The sequence below is a fragment of the Saimiri boliviensis genome, chromosome 5 (genome assembly GCF_048565385.1).
Source record: "Saimiri boliviensis isolate mSaiBol1 chromosome 5, mSaiBol1.pri, whole genome shotgun sequence".
In the NCBI taxonomy this organism is placed as follows: domain Eukaryota; kingdom Metazoa; phylum Chordata; class Mammalia; order Primates; family Cebidae; genus Saimiri; species Saimiri boliviensis.
The window spans coordinates 44,098,237-44,120,358 of record NC_133453.1 but is presented as its reverse complement, the minus strand read 5'-3'; the positions used below and the strand labels follow the sequence as shown (position 1 = coordinate 44,120,358).

At 34.3% G+C, this 22,122-nt stretch overlaps 1 protein-coding gene across 2 annotated transcripts in view; it reads right to left on the bottom strand.

Moving 5' to 3' along the window:
• Window positions 1–22,122, bottom strand: part of PGAP1 (post-GPI attachment to proteins inositol deacylase 1) — an 83,789-nt gene that overhangs the window by 40,827 nt on the left and 20,840 nt on the right. For both annotated transcript variants that reach the window (XM_003925703.4, XM_074399321.1), the window contains exons 6-13: window positions 20,623–20,675; window positions 19,414–19,480; window positions 15,716–15,821; window positions 14,917–14,972; window positions 13,656–13,739; window positions 9,384–9,430; window positions 8,979–9,030; window positions 3,676–3,753 (exon numbers count right to left, since the gene is read on the bottom strand). In XM_003925703.4, the coding sequence (XP_003925752.1) occupies window positions 3,676–3,753; window positions 8,979–9,030; window positions 9,384–9,430; window positions 13,656–13,739; window positions 14,917–14,972; window positions 15,716–15,821; window positions 19,414–19,480; window positions 20,623–20,675 (543 nt within the window). The remainder of the gene's footprint in view (window positions 1–3,675; window positions 3,754–8,978; window positions 9,031–9,383; window positions 9,431–13,655; window positions 13,740–14,916; window positions 14,973–15,715; window positions 15,822–19,413; window positions 19,481–20,622; window positions 20,676–22,122) is intronic.

Sequence of the window (22,122 nt, the reverse complement as noted above, 5' to 3'; positions counted from 1 at the left end):
TCTACAAAAGTGGAAAGCTAGTGGGGTCTACCTTAGGCTTTTTCAATGACTATACTTTGGATTTTCTGAAGTACTATTACTTTGTTTGCCTCTTGGGGAGATTTTTGATTGTTTTCGAAAGTGAAAAACAGACAAGGGAAATTGCTATTAGATTATAGCATATACTTGGGGGAATAAAAGAAAAAACTTTTGCTTTTATTTCTCCCTCCTTACTTACAAGGCAAAGAACACAGATATTTTCATTTTAGAAAATAGCTGCTAAAAGATTAGAGAAATCATTTATTGAACAGGAATATTCATTACATTTTTACAAAGTACTTTTGGACAAGTCTATCTCAGACAGGGAAGCAATTTTTAAAAGCAATTTAATCACTTTGAACAAGTTTAAAATAATAGAATTTTTATTACTGCTTAAAAAATTTGTCTGTGCCTTTAGTTTTGGATAATGACAAAAACCTCACCCAAGAAAGAGAAAATTCAAAGGCCTGTCTCTGAAAAACCCAATAATAAGTAAATTTCTTACAGGTTTAATTATTTCATTTTCTGTTACCAAAAAGTACAGATAATTCCATATTTGCATTTCTAAAAATATTAAGATACTAGTTGACTCAAAAATGTTTTACACTATTTGAATATATGTTACATTCCGATGATAAGCTATACATAGACATGCAAAAATTATGAGACTTAAGTTATAATTCTAGTCAGACAGGATCGTACAACAGTAGAGTCAGCAGTGTTACTTTCCAAAGAGCATTAAGATGCATTACATATTTATTAGGCTGCTAAGACTGTCTATTTGCAGAAAGGCTTATTAATTTCTTGGAATAACCAGAGAGGGCCTTTTCAAGTTTGAGAAAAATGTTAGATTCATTCAAAACCAGCTTACCTGCCAGAAATACCCTTAAAGAGAGCTTTTAGTATTGAAGATGCTGAATTACCTCTCACTTGAGCTAAGCAAAACAGAACAATGAATGCATTATAAGGTACTTGTGAGATTTAGTCATTGAGATGACTCCCAACTACATCCTCCTTTTCCTTTCTTTATTTTTCCTAAATTTCTGATTATTTTGGCTACAAATCTTATCAACCTTCTCATTCAAGAAACATGTTTTTGGCCAGGCACCAGTGGCATACACCTGTAATCCCAGCAATTTGGGAGGCTGAGGTGGGTGGATCACAAGGTCATAAGATCAAGACCATCCTGGCAAACATGGTGAAACCCTATGTCTAAAAAAATTAGCTGGGTGTGGTGGCACATGCCTGTAGTCCCAGCTACTCAGGAAGCTGAGGCAAGAGAATCCCTTAAATCTGAGAGGCGGAGGTTGCAGTGAGCTGAGATTGCGCCACTGTACTCCATCCTGGTGACAAAGCAAGATTTCGTCTCAAAAAAAATAAATAAATAAATAAAGAGAGAAACATTTTCTTGAGCATTTATGCAATAGTCACAGAAGGGTAAGGATGCAAAGCAGAATAAAACCTATCTGTTCATTACTCTTAAAGAGTTCACCACAATATGGTCTTGGCAACTGAGACATAAATAAATTATAATTCAATATAATAAATTTTCCAAAGAAGTTATAAACAAAGTATCATAAGAATAAGTAAAAGATTACTGGGGGACTCTGGAAAAGGGAAAAAGGGACACGGGTTGGATCCTGAAGACCGATGTTGCTGGGTGAAATAGGAAAAGGGGAGTCCAAAGGGCCCTTTACCTCCATTTTCTTTCTTACCCACTAATTCTATCAAAACCACCATTCTTTTCTTTCTATTCCCACTTCCCTAGTACAGGCTGAGGATACCTTATCCAAAATGCATGGAACTAGAAGTGTTTGATTTTTTTCAGATTTTGGAATATAATGAGATATCTTGGGGATGGAATCCAAGTCTAAACATGAAATTCACTTATGTTTCATAAATATACACATAGTCTCAGGGTAATTTTTATATTTTTAATAACTGTGCATGAAACAAAATTTTGACTGTTTTGACTACACCTCACCACATGAGGTCAGGGGATGAATTTTCCAATTGTGGTGTCAGGTCAGCACTCAAAAAGTCTTTAGATGGCACATCCTCGTTATTACAGAGGTGAGTATCCTCACCTGTCAAATTTTTAGTTTGGATTTTTGGATTAAGGATGCTTAGTCTGTACAAGTCCTTTATGAGATGCCTACTCTGTTTCTGATCTATTCTAAACCATAAGGAGATTAAATCTTCCCAAATAAATGATTTCTGATACTATTACTACTATAGTGAAAAATCTTAGGGCTTCCTACTGACTTCTGAAATCCTCCAATCAAGACTTTCATAATATGGCCATGAACTAATTGTCCAGACTTTTCCTCCACTACTATTCTACCCATGGTGGCCATCCTTTCAAAATTCTTACTTATTCACTGTTTTTCAAATAGATTTCGTGCCTTGCTCTGTTGCTTTGTCTAAACAGTGCCATCCATCATAACTCCTAGCAATGATGTTACTATTAAGCAACTGGAATGTGATTAGGACAACTAGGGAGCAGAATTTTTTTATTTTATATTAATTCAAATTGAAACAACCACATATGCTAGTGCTTCCTGTATTGACAGCATGGGTCTACAATGTTCATTTTTCTTATTAAAATCCTAACTAAGGCCATTTTGTTTTGTTTCATTTCATTTTAAAGGTGGGGTCTCACTATGTTGACCAAGCTGCAGTACAGTGGCTATTCACAGGCATAATCATAGCATACTACAGCTTTGAATTCTTGGTTTCAAGCAATTCTGCTGCTTCAGCTTCCCAAGTAGCTGAGACTACAGGTACCTGCTACCATGCCCACTTTAAAGCCATTTTAAATATCGCCTTATTATAATGTCATTCTCTTCATGTACTTTCTCTATTCTGATTCGTGTTACATGTATTTGGGTAGTTCTTTTTTCACTCTTCCCTCTGCTCCAGTTACATTTCTCTCCCCCTTCCCAACAGTATGTAGCTATTTAAGAACAGGGTCATGTTGGCCAGGTGCAGTAGCTCACACCTATAATCCCAGCATTTTGGGAGGCTGAGGTTGGGGGATCACCTGAGGTCAAAAGTTCAAGACCAGCCTGGTCAGCATGGCAAAACCCCATCTCTACTAAAAATATAAAAATTAGCTGGGCATGGTAGCATGGGCCTACAGTCTCAGCTACTTAGGAGGCTGAGACAGGAGAATTGCTTGAACTTAGGAGACAAGGTTGCAGTGAGCCAAGACTGTGCCATTGCATTTCAGCCTGGGTGAAACAGTGAGACTCCATCACACACACACACACACACACACACACACACACACACACACACACACAGAAAAAAAAAAAAAAAAGAAAAAAAAAACAACCAGGGTCATGTCTTCATTTGCGTGCCTCCTGTAATTCGTGGTACATAGCCTTGTACTTAAAGGGCACCTAATAATCCATAGGCTTTGAAAGACTGATTGATAAACTGGAACCAGTTCTCACTTGGCACAAAAAAGCTTGGGTTTATTCTGCTTAGTTGAAGTTGGAGTAGATGATCCTAATAATTTAACAGTCTTAGATCGATCATCAAACTGGCTACTGTTTTAGATAAACTATGTGCAGAAAAACTCATCGAAAAGAACTCTAAAATTTAGCATGTGTCCCCAAAACATTCTGATAATAATCTTAATCCATGTGTTACCTTAGTTCCATGAACAGATGGTACATAAACAACAAGATGAGACAAAAATGGATAGTCTTGAAGTCTTAATGTCAGAGACTAAAAAAAAAAAAAAAGATAAACGATTTTTATTTCATAGAGATTAATACATGTTTAAAGAAAGATAAATTGCACTTATTTCTTATTTTAAAAAACAGACTTCCAGTTTATGTTAGGTACTTCATGAAATGCCCATGTTTACATTTCCAGGTCAATAATCCTGTTGAAAATCGAATTCCTAATAATTATGATAAATAGAGACTGCCAAAATATTCCCTGGATCCCTTCACATAAAACAAATGACGTTAAATGTTAAATTTAATTATTTTTTATAAGTATTTCCAAATTTGGTATCTTTTTATAATTTGGTTGTTACATATAGTATCACAGTATTGTTTCTATATTTATATTGTTAGTATATAACAAAAAACATTCAATAGCTGATGAATGAATGGATGCTAAACATAATGAAAGAGTTACAATTTAATATCAAACAATTTTGATCTAGCCCAAATAGTAAAGAGTTGCTGGCTAATGGCATACCTGCACATCATCCCCTGGAATTTATTTAGCAAATGATAAAGACAAATATGTCTAAATAATGTACCTCACCAAATGAGTAACTATTCACTTCTCAAAATTAAGACCAGATCCTATAGTCCATATTTTGAGGAATGAATTGGTAGAAGACTGCCTCCTTAATGAAAAGCCAAGGCATCAAACACAGGTTTTAACCTTTGAGTTCAGGAGTACATGTGCAAGTTTGTAACATAGGAAACTTGTGTCATGGGGGTTCGTTGTACAGATTATTTCATCACCCAGGTATTAAGCCTGGTTACCCATTAGTTATTTTTCCTGATCGTCTTCCTCCTCCCACTCTCCACCTTCCAGTGGGCCCCAGTGTATGTTGTTCCCCCTACATGAACATGTGTTCTCATCATTCGGTTCCCACTTATAAGTGAGAAGATGTAGTATTTGGTTTTCTGTTCCTGCATTCGTTTGCTAAGGATAATGGCCTCCAGCTCCATCCATGTTCCTGCAAAGAACATGATCTCATTCGTTTTTATGGCTGCATAGTATTCCATGGTGTATATGTAACATACTTTCTTTATCCAGTCTACTACTGATGGGAATTTAGGTTGATTCCATGTCTTTGCTATCGTGAATAGTGCTGCAATGGACACACGCATACATGTGTCTTTATAACAGAATGGTTTATATTCCTTTGGGTACACATCCAGTAATGGGATTGCTAGGTCAAATGGTATTTCTATTTTTAGGTCTTTAAGGAATCGTCACACTGTCTACCACAATGGTTGAACTAATTTACACTCCTGCCAAGAGCAAGTAAGCATTCCTTTTTCTCCACAACCTTGCTAGCATCTGCTATTTTTTGACTTTTTAATAACAGCCATTCTGACTGGTGTGAGATGGTATTTCACTGTGGTTTATATTTGCCTTTCTCTAATGGTCAGTAATGCTGAGGTTTTCCCCATGATTGTTGGCTGCATGTATGTCTTTTGAAAAGTGTCAGTTCATGTCTTTTGCCCACTTTATAATGAGTTGTTTTTATCTTGTAAATTTATTTAAGTTCCTTATAGATGCTGGATATTAGACGATTGTCAGATGCAGAGTTTACAAAAATTTTCTCCCATTCTGTAGGTTGTCTGTTCACTCTGTTGATAGTTTCCATTGCTGTGCAGAAGCTCTTTAGTTTAATTAGACCCCATTTGTCAATTTTTGCTTTTGTTGCAATTGCTTTCATTATCTTCATCATGAAATCTTTGCCCATTCCTATGTCCAGAATGGTACTGCCTAGGTTGTTTTACAGGGTTTTTATAGTTTGGGGTTTTACATTTAAGTTTTAAATCCATCTTGAGTTAATTTTTGTATATGATATAAAGAAGAGGTCCAGTTTCAACGCTCTGCATAAGGCTAGGCAGTTATCCCAGCACCATTTATTGAATTGGGAAACCTTTCCCTGTTGCTTGTTTTTGTCAGATTTGTTGAAGATTAGATAGTTGCAGGTGTGTGGCCTTATTTCTGGGTTATCTATCCTGTTCCATTGGTCTATGTGTCTGTTTTTGTACCAGTACCATGCTGTTTTGGTTACCGTAGCCCTGTAGTATAGTTTCAAGTCAAGTAGTGTGATGCCTCCAGCTTTGATCTTTTTATTTAGGATTGGCTTGGCTATACTGGGCTCTTTCTTGCTTCCATATGAAATTTAAAATGGTTTTTTTTTCTAGTTCTGTGAAAAATGCCTGTAGTAGTTTAATAGGAATAGCATTGAATCTATAAATTGCTTTCAACAGTATGGTCATTTTAATGATATTCATTCTTCCTAGCCATGAGTATGGAATGTTTATCCATTTGTTAATGTCATCTCTGATTTATTTGGGCAGTGTTTTGTCATTCTCCTTGTAGAGATCTTTCACCTCTCTAATTAGGTGTATTCCTAGGTCTTTTATTCTTTTTTTGGCAATTGTGGAAAGGACTGCGTTCCTGCTTTGGCTCTTGGCTTGACTGCTGTTGGTGTCCACAGGAATGCTAGTGATTTTTGCACACTGATTTTATATCCTGAGACTTTGCTTTAGTCGCTTATCAGCTTAAGGAGCTTTTGGGCTGAGACAGTGGAGTTTTCTAGATATAGGATCAGGTTATCTGCAAAGATAATTTTACTTCCTCTCTTCCTATTTGGATGCCCTTTATTCCTTTCTTTTGCCTGAATGCCCTGTCCAGGTCTTCCAGTATGATGTTGAATAGGATTGGTGATAGAGGACATTGTTGTCTTATGCTAATTTTCAAGGGGATTGCTTCCAGCTTTTGCCCATTCAGTATGATATTGGCTGTGGGTTTGTCATTAGATGGTTCTTATTACTTTGAGGTATGTTTCTTCAATACCTAGTCCACTCAGAGTTTTTAACATGAATGGGTGTTGAGTTTTATCAAAAGCCCTTTCTGTATCTATTGAGATAATAATGTGGCTTTTGTCTTAAGTTCTGTTTATGTGATGAATCACCCAAATAAATTTTTAATCAAGTTTTGTTCTGGAAGTATGTGTGGGGTGGGATTAGTTATATGTTCTAACAATATGTTGGCATTAAAACATTTCTAAAGACTCTTAGCTTTCCCCAATGTTCTTCAGAAGCACCAGTGTAGGCAAGGAAGACAGAGATGCTCAAGCTAAAGTCCCATCAATGAGTAGCCTTCTAACAACCTGACCAGATTCTTATGGCATGCTTATTAAACATAAACTCCTGGGCTTATCCCCAACTTAGCAAAGTCCCTGTGACAGACTCATATGTTCTAATATAAATTAAAAAGCCTTAAAAGAGCCATATAAGCCACAGCTACAGAGAGCTAAGACCCAAATTAGCTACCAAAATGGTAGCTAATATGAAACATTAATTAGAAAGAACTTGGGTAATCTGTGCCACTATCCACTCTAATAGCTTTTAAGTATTTTTTCTCAACAATGGCCAAGTGTTGAATTTATACATGCTTTGATGGAGGGCCCCATCAATTTATTAAAACTTCAGTCCACAGAAATGTCTAACAGTGATATAATTCTCATCTGACATTTTTTTTTGAGATGGTATTAATGTTAATGAACTCTACAAAATTTCTTTGCTTTAGTCATTCCTTCAATTTCACAGCAAAATAATTTTGTGTGCTATTTATAAATGGCTACACATTACATACAATTTTGATTTTCATTACAATTAAAAAAATCTATCCTCTTAAGCTGAGAGCACGTAACATTGCAGAATGCTATAATTCCTGTTTTCTAACTTCTCTCTTTCAGCATTTGCCGTGAAAAGTAGGCAGCTGAAATAACTTTTTTTCCTGCTGTTCAGCCAGCTGTTTCCTACATGCAGAACAAACAACATAGGGACCTAGTGTTTAATGGAGAAACTGATTAATCTTTGAAGATTTAAAAGAATAATATAAAAATTTTATGATTTAAGAAATACCTTTTAAAGTATAGGAGCAAAATACATTTTATTGAGTTTTTAATAATTTATTTCTTCTTAATCCTTATATTATAGGCTGGATATAATATCCAAATTAATCTATACAATTCATCCATGTAATAAAAAATCATTTATACCCCTCACGCTATTGAAATAAAAAATATGAGTTGAAGAAGTATTTAATTACACCTTATAAATAACTCAACAGTAAGTATATCCTAATACTTTTGTTTGTTTTGATCTGGTCAGGATAGTACCAGTGAAAGATCTTCGAAATGTTCATGAGTCAATTTACTTTCCTATCATATTTATTTGATAAACTCAAGGTCGCATGAATGAGTATGTACAAATAAGATTTAGCAAGGTAACAAAAAGAATTGCAACCATTCCAAAGGGAAGTATGACTTGCAATTATTTCTTTTGCCACCATTCCTTTCTGTTAGTATGTTACTCACTCTCTGTGTAGTATAGAGTTGACTATATATACAAATAATTATAAATATTCATGAGCAAAAATAACTAACTTAATTGAGTTAACTGTGAAATGACTGGAACCACCACTTTCAAGTCAATGAATGAGTTTAGGATTCACTATGAAACTGTGTTTTATCTTTAAAGTACAGATTTACTTGAAGACTGAAAACTATCAATCCTGATATAACATTATCAGTTACAATAAATACAATTTGGAAATCAGAACAGATATTTTCATCAAATTTTATAATTATTTTGCTGTTTCAACAATAGATTTTGAGACTACACAAATAAGCCCTTTATAAAAGAACTTGCTGACCCACCAGAGTTGCTTAATCAAATCATAAACAACTATTAAATAAATCCCTGATGTGACTTATCACCCTGGGGAGTACTAGATAAACTAGTTATTCAAGTGCTTGACCATGTATCATATCTTTTTGAGATGTCCATGTTCCTACTGCAGGCCCTTCCTCGCAGAATGAATTCTAAGTATACTACTCAGTTCATATCTTAAGGAAGGCTATTCAAACATATCCTCAAATTGAATGTTAGAAATCCATCCAGTTCTTTTGTTATGAAGCTATAACATACAGAGATTTAGAGAACTGTTAACTTATAGTTTTTATCTCTGAAAGTAAAAAATATATATAAATAACACTAATTGTATATTCCCTATCAAATGTATTTTTAGGAAAAATATTTTTTAAACGTAGGTTAGCAAATCTCAAGCTTATTTAATATCAAGATAAGCTAATGAAAAAGAATATTTTAAAATGTATATGGACTCAAGTATTTTTTTCACCTGAATATTATAATTCTGAAGCCATAATTTACCTTAATTGTTGGCAGCAGTTCAGCTTTCCATGATAAATCAACCCCTTGCTGGCTTTAAAATAAATATGAAAATATAATTAAAGGATCAAATATATGGAAGTATTATAAATTACAAATAAGATTCAAAGGAAAAAGAAAATATCTCTATACCTAGTAGAGACATCTAGTGAGTCTAATCCAATATACTCGGTCCACATAGTTCCCTTAGAAACAAAAATGTTTTTCCTAATTTCAATGTTTGCAAAAATTACTAGCATATTCATTTCCTTTACTATTCATTTTAAAAATACTGTAATTTCACATAGCATCAAAATGATAATAACAATGTATGAAGCTATTCTTAAAGTGTGATTTCCAAGTATTGTTTATGTTCAGATAAATGAACAGTGGGTTCAAAAGACTTACCACATAGAAGTGCTGTTTATGCAACCAAAAATCCAACTATTCGTATCCTGTTGGTTAACAATACAAAACAAAACACACTAAGTATTGTAGAAAACAATTATATAAGACAAGCATCCAACTTCAATACTTTATACTTATATGATAGGGTGACTGGGGGCAAGTGAAACATAAATAATAGCTTATTATTGAGAAACATATCAAAGATGTTCTCAAAGTCAAACAAATCAAGGATGGGTAAAGAAGTCTAATATCAACATTGATAGGTAAGCGGTTATCCAGGAGCAAGAGTATGAGAAAGACTGACCTGACAGCTATCTCTCTCTTTTATTTTTTTATTTTTATTTTTTATTTTTGAGATGGAGTCTTGCTCTGTCACCCAGGTGTCGTACAGTGGTGTGACCTTGGCTCACTGCAACCTCCTCCTCCTGGGTTCAAGTGATTCTCCTGCCTCAGCCTCCTGAGATTACAAGCACCCACTACCATGTGCAGCTAATTTTTGTATTTTTAGTAGAAATGAGGTTTCACCATATTGGTCAGGCTGGTCTCAAACTCCTGACCTCAAGTGACTCGCCTGCCTCTGCCTCCCAAAGAGCTGGGATTATGGGTGTGAGCCACCATGCCTTGCCATCTCTCTACAGCATATCACCTAAGCATTTCTAATTATTGAACCAAAATTTTCAAAGGGATCAGTAATGTCCATACTTTAATTAGATAGAAAGTAATCTACATCTTTTAAACAAAGAAAGAAAAGCCGGAGGCAGACTTTTAAACAAACAAAAATCCATAGCCAACCAATTGAAACTAACTTATACACTGCATTTCACTTTATCATTTGAGTTCCCATTTGGTTACCAGCAAATAACATCTTTTTTTTTTTCTTTTCTTTTCTTTTTTTTTTTTTTTTTGAGATGAAGTCTCACTCTGTCACCAGGCTGGAGTACAGTGGCGCCACCATACCCAGCTAATTTTTGTCTTTTTAGTAGAGATAGGATTTCACCATGTTGGCCAGGACAGTCTCAATTTCCTGACCTTGTGATCCGCCCAACACCATCCCAAAGTGACCAGCAAATAACTTCTACACAACCAAGAACGTGTTTGGACTAAAGCATAATTCCAAGGGCTACAGACTAAAGCTGGTTAGATTCGTCAGCACAGGATGGAAATGCAGAGATATTATGACATTTTAACACATTCTGTATTCAGCTTTAATCAGTTAAAAGCAGTGTGACCTGAGATCTTCACTGCAACTTTTAAGGAAGTAAGAGCAATGTTCTGAGATATAATTATCTAACTACTGAAATGCTACCAACACATAAGAGGATGAGAAGCACTGCTCAGATAGTCCTTTGAATTCTAGATAGGACAATCAAGAAATCAATCCTTTTATTTAACTGATATTTATAAAATCCATTCTAGGGCCAAGGAATTATATGCTAAGCCCTAAGGAAAATGATTAATCAGGCATACATAGTCTCTGCTCTCATTCAGCTTAAATAAAATGCTAAAACATTTTTCAGGAATATATAAAAGAAAGCTGATAGGAAACAAACAAAAAAATGTGTTTTTCTGCAGGCAAAATACTTTTTATGAGTTCTGTATCAGTTCCCTGTAATTCCCAGAACAATAATACGACATAAAAGAAGCAAGGCAACAGAGTAGATCTCCACAGCCTGGACACAGAAAATCTAGCAGGCTGTAAAGATCCAATCCATTTTTGTAAAGGGTTTTTACAGCTACTAAGGCGGTGGGGGGCGCCTATCCTCAAATGTAGCATTCATTATAAAAATTGCTGATATTCCACACTACTTCAGTGTACAAGAAATTCTGAATCATTCATTAATGGATTGTATAGATAATGTATTACTCGAGCCCACTCTAAGACATCATGTTGATATAACCTAGGTGTCAAAAGGCTAACTAGTTACAAAAACCTTAGAAGTTTCTCAGGGATTATTGACTAACTCCTCAAGTATATAGGAAAGAAAATGCTGCTAATCAAAAATCTATAATTCTGAAAAAATTCCATCTACAGTAAAAAGCAATGCCTATAATGGCTGCTAAAATAATTAAGTGAAAGATTGACTGGGTACCTTATAATAGATGGATCATGCTGGCACCACAGAGCCCACCAGTATTTTTGTCTCTAGCAGCGGAAAAACCAGTCATTGTATACTTCCTGATATCAAGAAATAGGTGATACATAGCTCCACTTATAAAACATTCTTACTATAAAAAATTAATCTGAATCTAATCCAGATTCTAGATCTAACTACCAGTTAATAGAAAATATAGGGGATAGAAATACATACTAAAAGACACTATGAGAATACAGTCAGTTAAACCCAAATGTGGGGAAAAGGGTGGGGGCTATTTATTATAAAAGAGACTTAAGATCTATGAACCAGAGGCAATGTATACATTAGATTCTGATTCAAATAAACTTGAAATTTAAGTGACCCAAGGAAAACTGAACATGGAGTGAATATCAGATGATAGCAAAGAATTAGTATTAATTTGGTTGGATAAAATAATGGCATTATGGTAATGTAAAATCCTTACAGAAAAACATACTTTGTGGATGAACTAATAAAATGCCCAGAATTTACTTTTAAAATTCTTCAGTCAAGAAGAGTAGGAAGGAATAAATGATGTATGACAGAGTATTGATAACTGTTAAAGCTGTGTGAGGATTATAAAAAAATTCATTCTAATATTTTAGTTTTGCATTTATATATGCTTGAAAACTTCTAAAATAAAAATTTAAAAGATTTTTAAAATTTACCACATGACTTTATGCTAATTAATACCAGTGAACACTAAATACAGAAAAAAAGAACCTCCCATCAACCAAATGAATAATTTGCACTTTGGCAGGCATTTTTCTCAATATAATAGTGACATTCTGATTTGAAATTCAGTATTAAGTGAGAAAGGATATTTTAAGCCATTACTCTCAGGGCCAGAATCTGCCAGGGTAAAGAGCCCATCTAGATTTTAGGCTGAGAGATGCTAGTCTCTGTGAGAGATGCAAGTCTGGCAATTCCACTAAAATGTAGTAGTATTCATTAGCACCCAGCCCACATGCCTATCATCTTTTTAAAAAGATTTTACTATATAATCAGATGTCAGCATCTTCAGCAAAGTACTAGATTTTGGTTCTAAATAAATACAAATAACTTAACAAAAGGGAGAAGAAGGAACGCATGGAAATATAAAGTGAAGAATCTTGAGACATGCCAAAAAAAAAAAAAAATCAGAATAGAGGAAAAAGAACCCAAATTAAGAAAAAAATGCTGAAAGTTAGAAATGTAGATAAATTATTGAAGTATTATTTAAGCATTACTTTCTTCTTCTTTTTTTTTCTTTTTGAAACAGGGTCTCACTTTGTCACCCAGGCTGGAGCACAAGTGGTATAATCTCAACTCACTGCAGTCTCAACCTCTGGGTTCAAGCGCTCTTCCTCCCTAGCCCCACAAGTAGCAGGAACTACAGGTTTGTGCCACTACGCCCAGCTAAGTATTTTGTATTTTTTGCAGAGATGGGGTTTCATCATGTTGCCCAGGCTGGTTTCAAACTCTGGAGCTCAAACAACACACCCACCTCAGCCTTCCAAAGTGATAGGATTATAGGTGTGAGCCACCGCACCCAGCTTCCATTCCTAATATCATAATAAATGCACGCTACAGCTTTTTTAAACAATATCACATTTTTTAACAGTGCCTAACATAATACTCATTAAAAAGAAACACAATGGATCTAAAGCCTGAGCTGAAAGTGAAAAAAAAAAGAAGAAACACAAAAATCAAAATAATTATTCTGATACAGTAAATCTAGATAACATTGTAAAAGTTACTCTATTATCTTAGAGAATATTTGGTATAAAAAGTACCTCAAATTTTAGTATGGAAGTCAATGGAAAAACAGAATTCACTTTATGAAGTTACTATAGAATAGCTTTGCTTGCTTACATCTATTCTTTAAAGTACTAATAGAAAAAGAATTAAAGGGGTTTTGAATTCCATTTCATCATCATGAACAGAGTAAAACTAAGGCAGAAAGACAGGGTGGAAGACCTAAACTAGAACCAAAGTTACAATTTAATAGCATAGTATCTGTGATAGAAAATTTCTGATTAATACTTTTCAATTAAAACACCGTTCCAGAGAAATTATTTTTCAACTACTTAGTTTTAACTAGGTCTATCGGTAGAATTTGAAAAATGAACAACAGTTTAATCTCTTAAATCTACGTAGAATGTACAAATTATCTTACCAGCATAGTGCTCTGACAATAGACATGAGTGTAGATTTTTCTATGATTTTCAAGAGGAAATGTAAAATATATCTTCTCAGATTCCTAAAAAAAGAAGGAAAACACTCAATATAGCTATAATGAGTAGATTAATTTAATCATTCCAAAAACCAGATATAGCAAATAAGTAATTATTCTAATTCTATCATCTTGGTGTTGTTGAGAACCAATACTGTAGGAGCAGAAGGAGGAAGACACAGAAGGGCAAGAGAAAGATCAGGCATCATCTCTGCAGTCCTCAGTTTGTCCTGGAAGTATCAGTGTGAATGAACTTTTTGTTGTTGTTTTATTGTGTGTGGTTTTTTGGTTTGGTTTGTTTTGTTTTGCTTTTTAGTTAAGGTTTCATGCAGTTCTTAGCTCTGGCCACCAAAAAGTCCTAGAAATGCCAATCCATTGCTATAAGCATTTCTAGCACCAGATTGTGGTTTTGAGACTCTCTAATGGTCACTGATAAGAGGATGCATGTGAGCCAACTCACCATTCTGATAATGAGTAAATATAAGGTAATATCCAAAGATCCACACAATTATCATTGTTTTCTCATATGATTTATTTTACTTTTGATTAGTAGATGAGCAGAAGTTTTTCTCTAAGTATACAGAATTAACTAGAGTAATATTCTAGTTAATAAATAATAAAATTAAACATCATCATTTTTGCATCCTCCTAAATCAATTAATAACTCCAGGCATTCCTCATCAACAGTGGCTAACATCACAAAAATAGAGCCTAGCAAAAACAAAAATCTGAATATGAAAAATAGCTAGATCCAACTACTAAATCACAGGACCACAACTGGCAAAGAAGCATGTTGAATGACTACAGGAATGCAATCAGTAAAATCAAAAATGTGAAACTCTAGAGGACAAATGACTTATTGTTTTTGTTTTTTTTTAACAAATAAGTTTCAAGAAAAAAAGGGAGAGAGTGGTGGTAAGAGAAAGTCTTCCAGATTAAAAAGGAATAAGAGACATTAATCAATAACAATGTGTAGACCTTGTTTGGATCCTGATGTAAACAAACTGAAAATCAAAGAAAATAGCAAAAATAAATTTATGATAAAACTGATTACTGACTAGATTCTTTTTAAGGAATTATTATTAAATCATGGGAAAATGGCATGCAGTTATCTTTTTTAAAAGAGTCTTTAACTTTTAAAGATAAGTACTAAATTACTTCTGGAAAAAAAATGAAAAAAAAAATCCACTGGTGGAATACTTACATTGTAAGCTACATAGGTCCATTTGGACACTTTTACTGGAACCCACATAGATGTCCCTTAAGGTAAAGGAAATTAATTTATTTGCCTTGTTTTGTTTTTATACTACATAGCTTTTTTCTTCTTTGAATCCTAGTGAAATACTTCTCAGTCACAATAAAGAAGAGGTTTTCTGAACACTGGCTATATTAAAACAGAAAATCTAGTAATATATTTTCTATACACTCATCACCAACTAGCATCCACATCAAGTAAAATATAAATCTGTTTGGTGTCCTTTAACTCTAAGGAATTATCAAAATAAGAAAATAAAGGAAATAAATATTTCACTTCCCAAACAAAACATATAATTAAATATAACAGGTATAATTTGCTTTATATTTAAATAGACAAAGCAAGTTATTTTGCTTTACATTTAAAAACAAAATTTATCAGCAAAAGATATGTTGGTATCCAAAGGAAGAATGAATAATAACTGATAATTGAGAAACTGAAAGGAGGCAAGAATAATATGGCACTTATTTTATGTGATTGCTAGGAGAACAGTCATTTAATTGAATTTTTTTTTATTTGTCATGTTATTTTCAGGACAAAATTTTAATCAGCAGCCTCTTACATGTTGCTTCTCTTTTTCCCTTTCTAACCAAGAATTGCACCAGCATCATCATAGGGAAATTAATTATACATATACAGTAGGACCCTAAAACTTGAAGTATCACAGTTTCGAAGATTTTGTCTCCTACAAATTTACCCAAAATTAATAATACTGAATTTAAAATTAAAATATGTTATTGTCACCAACCTGTTAAGTCAGAAATTATAGCTGGCTTTTCCTCAAAATGTTTTGATGGGTGTCTTATAAAGTGGTGAGTCAAAACTGCCAATTTCTTCTTGGAATTTTGAGTTATCTAGAAAGAGCATTGACACATTCTGTATCATTTTGTATCTATTTTAATAGTTCAATGAAAAATTGCTTCAGTAATAATGACAACAGCCAACATTTATTACTCTGAGCCAGGCACTGTTCTGAGCACTGTACATGAACTCAATCACAAAAACTCTAAAAGATAATGATATTATCTGCATTTTAAATGCGAAGAAACCAAAGCACAGATAAATTAAGGAATTTGCCCAATATCACACAGCTATTAAGTCTGGGCTGGGACTCACCCCCAGGCATTCTGGCTCTAGAGTCCATGCTTTCATTATTATGCAATAGTGCCTCTCAAGTTACAGTTAAGAATAAAACATTATAAAAATATATAGAACCAGAAGATAAATTTAGAGACTCTTTGGTCTAGTGATTCTAACACACCAGTTTCCAAATTCATACTGTCAATACCACAACAAAGAAGCCACTGGTCACTAGAGAAGATATTGCCGACTTTCCTACCATAGAAATTACTCTCTTTTTCTACCCTTCTACTTGTTTTCTAAATATCCTGGCACAGTAAAAAGTTGGCAACTTTATACAAGCACATCCCTTAAAAAAAGTGTACTGGAGTGTAAAACCCATTTGGTATCAACCATTATTCAACTCTCGAGTTTAATAATTGAGGCCCTGACAGGTAAGTGACTTTTCTCAACAACAGAATGAGAATGGCAAAGAAGTAATAAGGATTCAGATATACTAAACCTTTCCAATCCCTTTGAAAGTCATCCAGCATTTCCTTGAGCATTTTTAATTTGCTACTTTGTAAGGCAGTCCATTCCAATTTTAACAACTCTTATCAGGAGAATGCTTTACCCTTTTTAGAGCAAATATCTGATTCCTTATTGCACTGCTATCTTAGATTGGGAGACAGTCCTTCAAAAATTAGAAGCTTGCTATGTCTGCCATTCAAACAAAACATTTCTTCTGCAGATAAAACAACTTCAAACATATCAACTGTTTATCACAGAACTCCTTTAGTCCCTTCACCATCCTGATTGCCTCCTCTGGATAAACTCAAGTTTGCTGACGTCCCTCTCAAAACCTCATGCATGAAATAGAATATGGTTCTCTAGATAAGGCGTCAGCAGAGTGGAGGCCAGTGGAACTTTTATATTAATTCATGTAAACCCTCTACTTCAAAGAACTCAGTCACATACTAAATTTGTGTGATTTTCTTAAGTGGCCACATCTGTTTGCAATCAAATAAATGTTATAGCCTATCAAAACTTAATTTAATTATGACTGGATTCTACCAACCTTACTCACTCTCTACTAGGCAATCCATCTACTCACAAGTTTTTAGCTATGAATTTTATGCTAATAACCACCAAACATTACTCTGATTCCTGCCTTATCACCATGCTTAGGACTAATTATGCTTTGCATTTTAGTTTCTCTGAATATATATGTTCTGCTTTTCTCCTAGACTATATGCTTCCTGAGGGCTAGATATCATACCTTAAGTTTTTATTTTCTACTATTTAGTCAGACAATTACACATAGTGAGTTTTTAAAACAAAACTCAGTTTCATCAACAGTATTTGTCATTCTTAGCAATATGGTTATCAAAAATTTCTCATTTTTCCCTTAAAATGCATGAAATATTTATACATTCAGAATTATAATTTATTATATACCAGTACTATAGTTCTTTTCTCATCTTACGAGTTAATGGAAAAACATGATTTTATTTACTGAAATTAGTTTTATGTCCAATTTTTTTAGGAATATACCTGCCTGAGGTATCCTGTTCTTCAGGAGTTGGAATAAGGTTTTTCCTAAGTTTACTAAACCTCAGTGCAAGTACAAACAACTCCAATTGATTCTATTATTGTATGTAGTTGCAGTCCCTCAAGTAGGCTTAGCAGCTTTACCAAGGCTAAGTCTCACAGTTAAAACAATGTTGATAAACCAAAAAATGTTTGTGTTCCTGACCAAGTCACAGTGTCAACTCGGTGAAGCTTATTCAAATCAATAAACACACTAACTTAACACCGAACCTTGTAGCTTAAAATGTGGTAAAACACAAAATGATCTGGATCTTCAGTAAAGAGCTAAGTATCTATGATTCTAAGAGTGATAATATAGCTTTCTGAAGAGTTAAGGGAAAAAATCCCTACCCTTCTAAGAGAGTACACTACAGGACAAAGGTTCTTTCCTCAAGATAAGAAAAGTATTGCCTGGAGACCTATTGAGAAAGAGGCCACTCATATTAGTTTCCCAAAGAATTGGAGTCTTCAGGGGAAACACTCCAAAAATATAAGGGTTGCAATGCTTTGCCATGAAAAAGACTAATTAAAAAATAAGGAATTTTTTTCTCCAAAAGAAAAAGCCAGAGCCATAGTTCTCAAAATACATTTCCATGTAACAAGATGACCTGAGGTAAAAGGTAGTTGAAGATTAATAATGGCAATCTGTTTCCAACTCACAGAAAAAAAATTTAAGTTAATGGAAATAATTCTCTGAATTTTGCTGAAATCCTTGGTACCTGCTACCATTTATCTGATAGCAGACAAGAAAGAGATAAAAGAGGAATGTGATAATCTGTAAAGGATACTATGACTTCCATTTGTTCTGCTAATTGAACAATTTGGAAAATTACTAGTTTGAAGAGTTTACACTGTGAAATATCATTATAGAGAAGGTAAAACTTACAGAAGTAAATAATTTAAGCTCTGGTGAGCTTAGGTTATTCAATAAATTACACATTTTAATCTTATCAGAAAGCTAAAGTGCTTTTAAAAAAACATGGTCCAAAATGTTTAATAAACTCAGGAGGCTGAGGTGGGAGAATTACTTGAGCCCAGGACTTTGAGTCCAGTCTGGACAACATAGTGAGAAATTGTTTCTCAAAAAGAAAAAAAGTCTAATAAGATAGATAATGATCAAAAAACACCAAAAAAAAAAAAAAGTAAGATAGATAACGATGTTTATAAGGTATTACAAAAAAAAATTTATAAAATAGTTTGTAAGGAGCATTTCCCCTACATTTAAAAAGTAAAAGAAAGCTGGGTATAGTGGCTCACACCTGTAATCCCAGCACTTTGGGAGGCCAAGACAGGTGAATCACTTGATGTCAGGAGTTTGAAACCAGCCTGGCCAACTTGGTGAAATGCCATCTCTATTAAAAATACTGGTGGTGTGCATATGTAGTCCCAGCTTCTCAGGAAGCTGAGGTGGGAAGACTGCTTGAACCTGGGAGGCAGAGGCTGCAGTGAGCCAAGATTTCGCCACTGCCCTCCAGCCCAGGTGACAGAGTGAAACTCCATCCAAAAAAAAAAAAAAAAGCTGTATGTCAAACTTTAAATAGTGGGAAGAACTGGGGGAAGATTTAAGGTTCTTTCACTTTTTCATGTTCATTGCATTTTACAAATTATTCACAGCAGTCCAAATATTATGAGAAAAAGAAAGGTATTTCCATTTTTGAACTAATTAAAATTGATACAACGTATATGCTTCTATTTTCATCAAGGTAAAAAAAAAATACACTAAATCCATGATGGTTGTAAATGATATAGTAAAGTAAAAGCTTTTGCTTAAATAATTTTTAGTTTAAAAACATATACCTGTTTAGTATCAGCATCAATAAGATCAAAGAATGCTCGAACTGTAGTCAACTGCAATTGTTTACACCTGAGGAATAAAGTAAGTGTTACAAATAAAACTTTCTTAAAACATACACTTTTCATACAATTTTACTGTTTAATGGAACACCTGAGTTTCCTTTAGTGCTCTAAACTCAAAAATTATGTAACAAATCATTCTTATTTAGCATATATCTTAAAGATGAAAACTTTAAAGCAGAAATAAAGCAAATTAAATTTTCTTGAATGTTTGCCACATTTTTCAGGGTCCTTCTGTTTTCCCTAAATTCCCTCACCTACCCTAGCTATACATGCACCATCTACCCCATCTCTATATGCCTGAAGCACGTCATTCTAGCAGATGCTACTGTTTGCACAGCCAGAGGAAAGTCAAAAGAGAATCTTTAAGCTGAAACATAATGAGAAATATATTAGGGTCTGCCTATTTCTTGACCCATATAGATAAATCTAATTCCTACTTGGTTTTCCATGTGCCACTCCCTAGAATAGTCACTGCTCCATTAACCAAATCTGAGTAGGGTAACTGGCCAGAAGCTCAGAAACTCCTACCACAGGTGCAATTGATTCCACCCAACAAGGAAAATCTCAAAAACTTTGGTATTTGATGTTAGCTTCATTTGAGACTAATGCTATTGGGTTTGTGGGAGGTTATTTTATATGTTGACAAGAGAACCTTGGTCAAACTGAACCAAGAACGAAGATTAGAGTTCCAATTTCCTAAGTTAGTATTTCTCCCATAGTCTTATTTATGGATGAAGTTCTAAGAAAATCAACAAACCAGTCCAGGCGCGGTGGTCCACAACTGTGCTGTAATCCCAGCACTTTGAGAGGCTGAGGTGGGCAGACCACCTGAGGTCAAGAGTTCGAGACCAGCCTGACCAACGTGATGAAACCTCACCCCTATTAAAAATACAAAAATTAGCTAGGCGTGATGGCACATGCCTGTAATCCCAGCTACTTGGGAGGCTGAGGCATGAGAATCACTTGAACCCCGGAGGTGAGAGGTTGCAGTGAGTGGAGACTGCACAACTGTCCTCCAGCCTGGGTAACAGACTGAGACTCTGTCTCAAAAACAAAAAAAGTGGTCAACAAACCAATTAAATTACTGCATTGAAGAGAAAAAAGGCCTATGACAAATCATCAAAATAAGTTATATAAGTATTAACTTACCACACAATGGAGAGGTGGTCTGTTGAGACCCAGGTCTTAGGCACTGCTGAACTCTAAAAAGATGAAAAAGAAAAAACAATAATCAAACTTATGAAAAACACATTTGTTATTCTCTAAAAAGTTTGAAATTCTTTTAAGCTAATATTTAGAAACACATAACATGGTTTCACTATATTGTGACACCTAGACATTTTTAAATGATACATTCTTATAAAAGGTGATCTAAATATATTAGAGTTTTTCTGTATAAAACATAACTCTTTCTATAAATATCATTCCTGGTTAGTCAAGTTTAAGTTACCCTTTAAAAATTATTAAAGCAACCACAGACTCTTTCCTAAAATCTAATGTCTAACTTTTTTTATTACTCTGAGAGGTAAGTTTAAGATTCCTTTTTTTTTCTTTTTCTTTTTTTTTTTTTTTTTTTGAGACAGAGTCTCACTCTGTCGCCAGGCGCCAGGCTGGAGTGCAGTGGCACAATCTCGGCTCACTGCAACCTCCGCCTCCTGGGTTCAAGCAATTCTTCCGCCTCAGCCTCCCAAGTAGCTGGGACTACAGGTGCATGCCACCACACCCAGCTAATTTTTTTATTTTTAGTAGAGACGGGGTTTCACCATGTTGGCCAGGATGGTCTCGATCTCTTGACCTCCTGATCCACCCACCTCGGCCTCCCAAAGTGCTAGGATTACAGGCTTGAGCCACTGCGCCCGGCCAAGTTTAAGATTCTTTTATAAATCATAATGTAAGTTACTAAAGACATTTTAGTAATTTTAATTTTGACCAAACTACCACTTGAGATTCTAAGATATTATTTCTTCACCAGTGGTGTACCTAAGAAATACCTAGGCCTAAGAAGGTTTTTCAAACCAAATATGCCCGATCACAATTCCAAAACTACCAAATCAGACTTTCATAAGTGGGGTCCAGGCTTATTTATTCTGGGAAAAAAAAAAAAAAATCCCTGGCTGATTAGGATGTATACGGCCAAAAGGCTCCTAAAAATATAAGTATTTACAGAAGGCTTCCTAACAATGGCACAGCACACTCCAAGAACTACAGACTCTTTTTCACACCAGATAATGAATGACCTCTCTGTGAATAGCACCTCACACACAATAGGTGCTCATTAAGTAAATCTGATTTTATTTTTCATAGCATCTCTCTATGTACCATCTAAGAGACAAGAGCTGTCATTACCGGAACTGTCAAAACAAAATGAGGAGACTAATAGCGTAGATGCAAGGTAATTTACAGAGGCCTAAAATGTCTCTTTAATAAATGAACTTACAAAATAGATACGTATAACTTCTAAGGAATCACTATCACTCTTGAAGTCTATAAATAATAATGTGTCTTTGGGTTCCAAGTTCTGAAGTGGGAGGAATCTATAGTTTACTTGATGAACTTATGAGTACTTGATATGTTTAGAAATTACTACTTATAGTTTACTTAAAAAAAAAATAGACGATCGGAGTTCACTGTCGTTCTTTGATTACATCA